General features: G+C 52.2%; 3 protein-coding genes across 3 annotated transcripts; 2 read left to right on the top strand and 1 right to left on the bottom strand.

The window, feature by feature from the left end:
• Positions 1-866: 866 nt before the first annotated feature.
• Positions 867-1886, top strand: J4E87_008212 (uncharacterized protein; the record flags this gene model as incomplete). Its single annotated transcript, XM_049379803.1, has 1 exon — positions 867-1886. One exon carries the CDS (start codon positions 867-869, stop codon positions 1884-1886), a length of 1020 nt encoding a protein of 339 aa, XP_049230370.1.
• A 2454-nt stretch (positions 1887-4340) lies between these two features.
• Positions 4341-5905, bottom strand: J4E87_008213 (uncharacterized protein; the record flags this gene model as incomplete). Its single annotated transcript, XM_049379804.1, has 2 exons — positions 4341-5151; positions 5199-5905. 2 exons carry the CDS (start codon positions 5903-5905, stop codon positions 4341-4343), a joined length of 1518 nt encoding a protein of 505 aa, XP_049230371.1.
• A 3155-nt stretch (positions 5906-9060) lies between these two features.
• On the top strand, positions 9061-10390 carry J4E87_008214 (uncharacterized protein; the record flags this gene model as incomplete). Its single annotated transcript, XM_049379805.1, has 3 exons — positions 9061-9448; positions 9501-9920; positions 9972-10390. The coding sequence occupies 3 exons, from the start codon at positions 9061-9063 to the stop codon at positions 10388-10390; spliced, it is 1227 nt and encodes a 408-aa protein (XP_049230372.1).
• Between the last annotated feature and the right edge of the window lie 1096 nt (positions 10391-11486).

Here is an 11486-nt window from a genome sequence, read left to right on the forward strand (position 1 = left end):
CGTTACGGGTGTGATATCCGAGTACGAGGTGCATCGCGAGAACCAGAGTATGCACTGCGTAGCATCACGTCATTTGCGCCCTAAAAAGTGCCTTCCACAGCTTCCGGCTTATGCTTCCCTCAAAAATTGTGATTACGGTTGTTGCCTTCTCGATGCGGTGATCCGACGGACTCCGAACGGACATTCGCCTTCTTAGTCACCATCGCCCCAACACAGGCTTCAGCTTCAAAATTTTGGGTAACATTCCGCTGAGGCAAAATTTAGCCACAGCAGCCACGTCGAGCGAAAGTATGACTCCCACCCGCCTCTCCTCATCGCCCAACAACCCAACAACCCAACAACTGTCGTTGTCGCGACCTGATTGGGCGCCAGGCCAGGCCATGTGACAGCGTGTTAGCGCGTTTGGTGCAACGTGTTACGTGTCCTGATGCCTGACTGTGCCGTGTCTTGCCGCCTGTTGGCAGTGGATGTGATGGGGAGAGAATGGGATGGAAGAGGGTAGATGGGATGATAAATGGCGGGTGTGGCGGTGCATAGGGCCTGGAATCGCGTGGGTGGCAAGGGTGCGAAATCGTGGCGTTGGCGCCTGGCTGCGGCGATCATTGTTGGACCTGCATGCGCGACACGCTGCTCGCTTGCTTCGTGACTGCCCAAGCCTGCCCAGGTGACCTCGGGAGTATCAACACGACGATGTCATAACTCTGTAATTGCTTTCGCGTACGTCGCAATGCTTCCATGATTAGCAATATTGGGTTTACGATTGTGGAGCCTGCGCGTAGGGAGGACGCCTAGCTGTGCCGCAATGCTTTGCCCTTCACGCCGCACAACACGACGACATCATTCTCCTTCTCTTCTTCCCCATCGTTATGTCCAGAGGCAGAGGCTCCGGCAACTATAGAGGCCGGGGTAGAGGCCGGGGATTTAGCAAGCCCAACGTCCGCGTGCTATACCACGACCGCTTCGAATCACCCAGAGAAGACGAGCACAATGTCAACCCTGCATGGTTTGAGCAACAGAAGCAGCGTCATTCCCAGAACCATGACCCAAGCCTTCGCGACTGGCTTGCTACGGAGGTCGACGCGTTGAAAGCATACCACGATGGCCACATGAATGCAGATGAGGCGGCATTTTCCATGACTCACCCAATTTCCACTTCGCCTGTACCAGCACTAGGAGGCTATTCTGATGAAGTTCTGGCTGTTGATGACTTATGGGGAGTCATCATAGACGCTCTCATGGAATGGCCATCCACACGTGTCCCAGACATCTTTACGCTACTGAATGCGATCGGAAAGGTGCCGGGTTACATCCACAAAGGCGAGGCTCTTGCTGCGGGGAAAAGGCTCACATGGGCACGATTCTCGTACTTCGGCATGGCCTGGCACGAGAGGGCTCACTATGACATCCATCCAGGCCAAATTTGCCGGCAGTATTCCGATTTAACCTTAGTCGAATTAGGACGGAAATCTTATTTGAAGATGAAGGACCTCGAAGCTCAGTTGTATGCGAACCACGTGTTTAGGGTGGACGGGGCAATGATTCGATTCATCATCTGGGCGCTCGAGAAAGAGATCGACCAGAGCGACGAGCAGCTTGCTCCAGATGAAGCTACTGCTTACGATCAAATCAAGCTTGACTGGCACATTCCCGCCGTCTCATTCATGTTCAAGTACAATGGGAGCGAAATCTACGACGAAGTTGTGACGATAGGATTGGGGAATTTGACAATGGGTCGACTGCCAGATAAAGCAAGGGAGTTCCAGAATGGAGCTGAGCGATGGTCGTTTTGGAGGAGACGTTTGGAGGAGTTGTCTCAAGGAGATTTCGATGACGAGGTAAAGGCCGCTGCACAGGCAAGCTTGGAGTACATGTCATCGGTCGTTTAGCATTACGAGACTTTATGAATGAAGAGACTGCAGCACAGGTTATGACACGTACCAAGCGAGGGATGTTAGTTCGTTCGCGGTGGAACATTGTAGCTTTGTTGGTCTCTGGTGAACCACAGCGAATTCTGAAATACATGTGGGCGCATTCGAAGACGTGCACGCTATGACAATGCAGCCTCTTCGCCGTGTAATCGCTGGCAATTGAGCGCAGGGTCATTGGCCCACCCGCGGTTCCTCGCGAAGCGCAAGCCTCCCGCTACCAAGAACAGCACCCTCGGGAATTTTTGAAGAATGTATGGCACAGTCAAAGTCCCCGACTTCCGGCCATCGATTATCCCATCTCCCTTCATCACCTCCTTGCGGGTGACTTCCTTAAGCATGGTACGACTCAGCAGCGAGATGTCCACCCCGATAGCTACACCTCCCGCATCCGAGACAGGCGCACGCTCGCCAACCCGACCGGTCACCACCCCCGGCGGTGATGACAATACTATCACCAGCGTTCTGGGAACCATAGCTTTCATGTGCACCTTTTTTGTGCTCATTTTGAGCATTTACGTCACCCTATCCGGCACACCCGACGAGTCGCAGATATACCCTATCTGCTTGTTGGAACTACCAGTTGAGCGCCTACTCGCTCTTACTAGCCAGAGGAAGCACTAAGCATATACAGTTGTTCATGATAGTCCTTGTAGCTACCTCCGCCGCTTTCTCGAAACTCGCCTCTGCCACACATCCAACGACCAATCGAGTATTCCTAGCTCTTCCTGTACCCCTCTTGGTTCACCTTGCCTCCTATGGCATCTGTATCATTGTTCCCGATCCAGTCACACGCCTGCATGCGATATTCCTTGGGTTGCCCGTAAGTCTCGCCATATCAGACTGTCGCATGGTGTCCTAATGTCCGCAGTTTCTTCTATTCCTGATTTCAATGCTGATTTTCAGTGCTGTTTTCCCTTCTCCTACCCCTCGAATCGAGGCAAGTCCGCTGAATCTGATGGTATGAGGCACAGTGAGAGAGGCATCTGCGTTTAGCTCCACATTTTGCGGATTCACGAAGCGGGTATTGCGGATCATGAGTGTTTATACGTCCCACAACCTCGACAGGTTGTACGAAGAGCCATCTTTGTACTCGTACGGGGAAGAAAAGGCACTGACAAGGAAGTGAGAAAACGCGTAGCTGTATTGTACGGCCGGTACACGTGGAGATTCTCGCTACCAAATGGCATGACCTTGAAATCTCTTCTCATACCAGTTTAAAAGATTCCGTCGCGTTCGATTCTCCTGTGTCTTCACAAATGACAACTACCAATTCTCACCCTATATCGAACTACGACGACATGACTCAGTCTAGATTCACCGGAAGCTGCGGCGCTCATCAACACGCCAGTACCAGCGGCTCATCACCTTTCCTCTCGCTACCTGCTGAGCTTCGGGTGGAGATTTATCGATCCATCCTCGTATCATCGGGGCCTGTCGTGCTACCTAGCGACGGCATCACCAGTTTTCGATCTTGCGATGGCAACCCTCGTGGTGTTGCCCTCTTACGCACTTGTACGCAAATCTACACCGAGACAACGAATGTCTTGTATGGCGAAAACCAGTTCCGAATCAAATCCGGGCGTATGGCTTGCGGCAGCCTACTTTGCCTCCCTCGATCCAGTTTCCGTCATCTCAAAGAGCTCACGATCCCGGCACCTTTCCGGGGATGTATTCGTCGCCCTCCTTTTCGGCGACAGCACTCGTCGAACGTATCTGACTACGATCTACAACCAGACTTCATCAATCCAAACCTCTGTCGGACGGATCTTCCGTCTAATCGCGCAATCCGTCAGCTTCTCAGTGCAATCGCCAACGCTCCGCTTATACAGCAGCTCAACCTGCTATTAGACAAACGCAGCGCGTACGAAAGAAACTATGAAGTTTCACTGTACAACTCGGTTTCTGGGCGATACCACGCCTTCATCAACAACGAGGATGTTTGGGAAGATCTAGCAGGTCTGTTGCGGGTTAAGAAAGCCTTACAGGTCACAATCGTCCAGCACCACTATCCAGTCCCGCAATTCTTGTCCACAAAAGCAAAGCGATTCTTACGTGCTATGAGATCTCGATTGGGGGTGTGGGATGTGCGTGATATAGATGAGTATAAGACAGATTACCCGTGGAACGATTATAAGACTATACCTGCGGCGAGGGAGGAGGACAATCCTGATGAATGGCTACGGGCGGTTCGAACTCTCTTCGAAGACTAGCGGTGTCACTCATAATATCCACGGCTCCTGTGGAAAGTGCACGTTGGTGGAAAGTACTGGGCTCTTACAACGTTTCGCTGTCATACCGGAGACGAACGAGTCAAACAAGACTGGGCCCGTGAACAACAGTCTTGTATACTATGTTCTTAATTAAACATCTACGTTACATGTCATTATCTATCCCAATTACACCAAAGTCGTGCTACACGAACAAAGGTCCGTACCCAGTTCCATCACCTCTTCCAATATCCGCCATCATCGGTTTCTCGTAAGCCACTCCATTGTCTGCCTCGCCCTCGGTAACTGGCAGCGACATCTCCCTCCAGTGATCTTGAATCTTCTTCGCACTCTCCAAGAAGCGGTCTTGCAGCGCTGTGTATCCAGCTACGGCTAGCTGCCAGTCTCGCTTCTTGAACTCTCCGTTAATCATGACATGCCTGATGTCGCCTACGTTCGCGTGCAACATAATGGCAGCGATCGGATCGGTCCAGCCAAGTACACTTGGAGCGCGCCCGTTCCATACCAGTAGGTCTGCTTTGGCTCCAGGTGCCAGGATACCAATGTCGGATCGTCGCAGTGCGAGCGCTCCGCTGCGAGTCGCGAGAAGGAAAGCCTGGTTGACAGACATGGGATTCTCGGCGGGAAGATGGCGTCGATCAACGACTTCGCGGTAGAAGATCTTCCTGACACTCTGGAGCCATAATCGCGCTTGTGTCAGTATATCCGACGAGAACGTGAAATGTGTGTCGATGCCTAGAGCTGCTTGGTCCATGATGAGGTGGCTGTTTGGGTGCAGATGACCGTAGTGCATCTCGGACTCTGGGGTGGTGGAGATGTAGTGGTTGTACTGTCGCAGGAGTTGCGCGTCGGTCGCGCTGTGATAGCTGGCATGTGCGAAAACGATCGGGATGGATTGGTTGAGGAAGTCGAATTCGTGCAAGACCTCGGGGAAGTTTGGAGCGCCATAAACACCGCCGTTTGCGTGCGTTGAAACTACGGATACATTCTTCTCACTGGTAACAGTTAGTTATGTGCTCGTTCTCGTGGGGTGGGTACTAACATTGCTAGATCAAGAATTTTGCGCGTTTGGTCCCTGTTGGTGCTAGCGAAACCATCGTATGAGATGCCTAGCTTTGTAGGCGAGCTGTCAAAGCGCGCATCGTTGACCAAGTCGCGGAAGAGGTCCATCTGCCCCTCGACGGTAAAGTTCGCATAGTCTTGGAAGTAGTAGGCAAATTCAGTCCGTACTCCGCTCTCAAACGTCGCGTTCAGCGCAGCCATGGCGTGCGCTGCGGACCAGGTGCAATGAGGGTAGTCCAGAATGGTAGTGACACCGCCATTCAGGGCCTCGTACAACCCGACGAGCTGGCCAATGTACACATCCTCGGGCGTGAAAAACGTATTGGCGGGCGAGTCGGTTCCATAGCGTTCAAAGTATCGCATCAAGGTCGTGTTCGATCCCAGGGTCTTGAAGGCCGTTTGCCAACTATGACGATGAGTATCTATGAAGCCTGGAGAGATGATGTCGTTGGTGGTATCGATGACCTCCAGATCAGTCGGTAGAGTTCCATTGTAAGATCCAGAGAAAACAGCGGTTATGGTGTCGTTCTCGACCAACACAGAACCGTTCCTGACAATATCGAGATGATTGGCAGAACTGTCCCAACCAATTACTGTCCCACCGGTAAACAGTGTTGCTGCCTTACCAAGCGAGACGCACGATGCGAACGCAAGGAGAGAAAGCCGGCCTGCACCACCAAAGATCATTCTGAAGGAGTTTGGTTAGACGTAACTTGGCTCTGCGGTTCCACCGCGACCAGCAACTTATACTCCATTGTCTACGCGATCTGATCTCCCGTCTGCTCGATCGTATCGTAGATGCCGACTCTTGGCCGACGCGTGTGAAAATTGTTCATCGAATTCATCGCTCTTCCACATTCGATGACGTTCAGCCAAGAACAGACCTTGGAAAAGCTTGGGAGAATCTTCACGATGGCCGCTTCGGCAGAGACGGAACACAACCGCTTAGGCCACCCGGAAGCAATGCCCGGTGGAGCTGGACCACAATGCAGTGTTTTCCGCACACGCCAGAGAGCGGTCAGCCTCTCTAGTGCAAAGGTCACATGCACCCAGCACTGGCCCTTCTCCTGAGTGCTTAAATACCGCTGTTCCCTCCTCTTTTATTCTGCATACTTACCTTCTTGCGATGACCCAGCTCAAAGATTGGGTTCATCTAACAGTCTCGTCTGCATTGCACAGCGCGGTATGGGACTGTTACGAGCTTCCTTCGGGGATCTCGGCGGGGCAATTTTTGCTGGTCTGCTTTCGAGCTTTTCATTGATCCCACTACCCTGGTGGTGGATTGAGGAAGAGTTTTCGTTGAATCGTGTGTGCGCGCGCGCGAAGATGCAGGGGTGACGGCTGAAGCTTCTCACCGCGACGAAGGCTCGCGAAGGTTTCGCTGTGTCGAGCTGTAACGGAGTAAGGTCGTAAATGTACGTAGTAACAGAAGACGCGAACGCACATAACTAGTGATCTAGTGACTTGCTCGCGCTCCGCGGGCTTTGTGGCTTTGTACCTGCCAACTGGGTGTTGCTTAGCTTGGCGCTGCCAGATGGGGCGCCCATCGCTATCTCGAGATCATTGTGCGACCACCAAACCTTCGATGACTGTACACGCACCTCTACGTCTGGCAGTATGGGCTGAAGGCCAATGAGCAAGCGTGTTCCATGATCTAAGATAAGCTTTGCAGTTGGGGTCGTGGTTCTGTCTCGAATACTGCGACATGCGACCAACTGGAATGCGCCGAGCCTGCAGCGCCTGCACCACCCGAGGCCAATAACGACTTCACCTTCGCAAAGGACCGACCTACCCGAATACCAGTCGCCTGATCTCCTCTACTCTCGCGATGTAGTGTTGCCGCATTGCCGTATTGCCGCCTTTATCCAAGCTGCATCCTTCATAGGCGCGCGTATTCTTCGAGGAGTCAGATGACGTATGAAGGAGATCTCATACAGGCGTTCCGGTATCTCGGCACCTCCCTGTAAACGCACTACTAATGCTCAAGTTCTCTAAGTGCTTGAATTCACCAGAAGATCATTCCAATCACAACAAATCGCACATCCAACCATGAAAGACACCTTACCATCAAACCGCATAACGCTCAGAGTCCACAACAACATACCGTGGCGATACCTTTACATACCCGGTGTATATGCAGTTCTTCTTGGAGGTCTCACATTCTCTCACTCGTTTGATTACTGGACGATGGACCCTTATCCAGGTAAGGCCATCGGTTGCTCGAACATTCTCGCCGGTGTTCTGGGTACGGTCCTAGTCTATATTGGTATCGGCGCTTGCATGGGCTGGTACTTCTTCAAGGATACGTATTTTCGACAAGCGGTCGGAGTAGATCCGGCAATAATTGACGTTTCCGGGATGATCAACGAGGAAAGATTCTGGAGAAGCATTACACAACGCTACCCATGGCGCTATGCACAGAAGCTTGGTCTATCGCTAGTCATTCTCGCTCTCTTCATAATAGCTTATGGAGCGGACATGCATCGCATGAACCCTGGATCGACAGACTGGACAACGGTCCTTCCGATTCGATTCGGTATAATGCTAGCCATTATCCTCAAACTGGCGGGCCTCGTCCTCTGCATGGGATGGCATGTATTCAAAGATATAGAGATAGGCAATACAGAAGATCAAGAAGAATTAGGACCTCATAGGACTTACAATGTCTCGACGTTGGGTTCCCCAAATGTCACAACATTCGCCAACCCCTTCACTCATCCATACTTGAGCGCTGTTCCTCCTACAATATCTACTGGTTGTACATTGTACAGTGCTTTCGCTGCCTCGGGCATACTTACTCCTGGCGGGCCCATGGCTGTACGCCCTTTCGTATCATTGGCAATCGCTACTTGCCTGAACATTCTTCTAGTTGTCGTCGAATTCATGGGCAATTACAAAAACCGTGTGTCCGCCATGCAGGAAAGAATGGCTGAGATCGATATGCGCTTAGGAACGGATTGCGACAGGTCTGGAAAGATAGAAGAAACGACCCAGCACTCGCGCATGACCTGACCTGTATCGCTATGGAGACAAAGGGGGCCATGCTGGACTCCGCGAATGACCACGGCTCGTCTACGCACTACTTAAAGGGTCATGAAGAAGCGGACTGCTTCTACACTGTTCATCGCGAAGACACCCGATGTGGGCATATCATGGGAAGTACACAGAGCAGGAAGTGCAATTTGTGATCAAACCACAGTTTCACTTCGTGGAAACAGGATAGTCTGCATACTCAAGTATTGAGGTCAGATCGGGCTGGAATAGACGCAATAGTAGTAGTAGTAACTCGTGATCACCTGGGGCGAGACAGATTGAGCAACCATTTGGTAACGGCCAGCTAAGCGCTGCTAGACAAATGCGGCGAGCACTCAAGTCTTCGGCGCGACCTACCTAGAGATGGTAGTATAGTACGACTCCAGATTTGCGAAAGCAGACACGTCGCAAACGTACCTAGGTACGCTTGGATGCTTGCAGAAGCCTCGGCCGAGCTCCAGCTCAGCACGCTAGCTGTCATCGCGCGCAATAGCCCGCACCCACCGAGAGCGTACATCGCGTTCGTTTTGGCCTACCTACGCACGAAACTTAGAGGATGATCTTCATGGCTGGAGTTTTTGGCTGGAGTCTCGTTGCCAATGTTTTAGACTTTGTCACGATGTGCGACGTGAGGGGCAGTACCCGATGTCGACACCGAATGGCAATCACCCCGCACGCCCGCAGGTCCGGTGCCGCAGATCATGTACCGGTATATAGATGTACCAAAAGTACATACCGACAGCACCTACTGTGTTACCGAATACGCGAAGCACTTCTTCTGTAAAGCCGTACCGCTATAATATCTCACCATGCCGCTGCCCACTGAAGTCGTCCAAAACCTGAAGCAGACCGTTGATGCAGCCTGCGCGGATCCAAAGACATCTATCCCAGGAACTAGCGTCGTTGTTGTAGGGAAAGATGGCGAAGAACTCTTTGCGCACGCCGCTGGCCAACGTGGTGTCGCAAGCAACGAGAACATGACTCTCGACAACGTGTTTTGGATCGCATCTTGCACCAAGATGATCGCCGGGCTTGCCTGTATGCAGCTTGTTGAGCAGGGACAGCTACACCTGGATGATGGCGATGAGTTAGAGAGGTTGGTTCCGGAGCTGAAAGAGACGAAAGTATTGCAAAAGGATGGTAGCCTGGTGGACAAGAAGAGGAAGATAACCCTGAGAATGCTCTTGACGCATACCGGTACGAGGCCATCCTCGCAAAGTTGAATCCTCTCACTAATCATGACCCACAGCTGGCTTTGGCTACACATTCTTCAACGAATCTCTGTGTGCCGTATTGGATGGGTTTGACGAGTTCTCCGGGGACGTCAAGGACATACTTCAGCCGCTGACTTTTCAACCGGGCGAGGGCTGGCAGTACGGCGTAAACATCGACTTCGCTGGCCTGGCACTCGAACGCAAGACTGGCATGTCGCTAAACGACTACTGCCTCAAGAACATCTACGAGCCGCTGGGATTGAAGAATATAACCATGTTCCCCAACGAGGATATGAAAAAGCGACTGGCGTCCATGCATCAACGAAACCAAGATGGCAGCTTGGTCGAGCGAGATCATCTACTCCTCAAGCCCTTGAAGGCTTCAAGCAACGAGATTGGCGGCATCCTGAACAGCGGAGGCGCAGGTGCTTTCGCAACACCATCAGACTATGCGCGTAAGTTGCCCATATCGCAATATGTACACGACACCACTAACAGAGTTTAAGAAATCATCGCAACACTTCTCAACGACGGAAAGTCGGCCAAGACCGGCGCCCAACTCCTCAAGAAAGAGACAGTAGACCTCATGTTCACGAATCAAATATCACAGTTCCCCGACTTTGGTCGTCAGGGAATCCCAGCGGCCAAGCCTGAGCTCACAAACGCTATTCCAGACATATATCCAGTCGAGGGTAAGCCTCCTCAAGGCTGGGGTCTGACGTTCATGCTGTCCAACGGAGGCCCGACTGGTCGGTCCAAGAGTACTGGGTTCTGGGCTGGGCTCCCGAACTGCTGGTGGTGGTGTGACAGAGAGAAGGGAGTCGGCGGAATCGTTTGCAGTCAGATCCTGCCGTTTGGCGATCCCAAGGTGCTTGGATTGTGGTTCGACGTTGAGACGCAGATCTACAAAGCCTTGGGGGCTTGATAGTATGTCATGTTGGGTGACTCTGCTTATGCAGTCGGTCCGTTTTGTTTTGTCGGATTCGGCCGGATGGACGTGATCGTCATTGTCTTCATATCGAAACTCGCGTCAAATTGCACCCTGAGGACCGGCCGATCTTCTTGCTCTCTTGGTACACTCTTTGAGAAACGTCAAAACCGTAATGTTGGGTCGAGAAACCTTGAGTTATGCTATGAGTGTAGTGCACATCACACCCCCACATCTTTTTAGCGTCATGTGTGGCATACAGGGTTGCATATGGGCGAGAGATAAGCCATGAACGGATACGGCGCACGAACATGTAAAGAACCTGTCGTTTGAGCTGCGATTCGAGCAGTCTTTCGTGCTGGCAAAGACGTTGAAAGCCGTCCGTGGATGCCTGTGTGGGCCGATCCGATGCTCGTTCTCCGTAAGTAGCCTGCCTCGAAAGTTTCGGAACAGTCCGATCGCCAGTCGAGGGACCAATTATAACATGGATGGCTGCAGGCTCAGAGAATAGTGCCTAGGTCAGACCGAGCGTCCGGTACAAGCTGTCCCGTGAGCTGTCTGGATGCCGTTACAATGGAAGAGGCAGTGCTTCCTTTGGGGAGAAACAGGCAACTCAAGACAAGGAACATATGATGGAATAGCTTCGATCGACAGAAACGGCCGTGCAGCATCCATAATCGTCAGTGATGAGCCGGACTGAAGCTTGCGTTGAGCATCGTTGTGCCCTGCCACGCGTTAGCTTTCCCCGCATTTCTGTGTTGGGATGTGGGTCCTAGCCGGCGACGCGGGGTGTGCATATCAGCAACGCACTTGCCTCTTTGCATAAGCAGACCTCTCGTGCTTTTCCCTCTTTTCGACTGACAATCCGAGCAGCAGCCATGAACTTCGTGGACGTGCAACCAAAGTCGTTCCTCGATTATGCCTGGACGTCGCCATCTTCGGGGGCGATGGCAGCCACGAAACCGTCCAAAACGAGTCGGAAACAGAACAGATGCTGCGACCAATGTCGAAAAGGGAAAAGAGCGTGCGACGCCGCAATTCTAGAAGACACTCTTTTAGAAACGAGCAAATCTGGAGCAACCCCTACGGTGTT

The sequence above is a fragment of the Alternaria ethzedia genome, assembly GCF_023757985.1.
Source record: "Alternaria ethzedia strain BMP 0044 chromosome Unknown scaffold_25, whole genome shotgun sequence".
Classification (NCBI taxonomy): Eukaryota; Fungi; Ascomycota; class Dothideomycetes; order Pleosporales; family Pleosporaceae; genus Alternaria; species Alternaria ethzedia.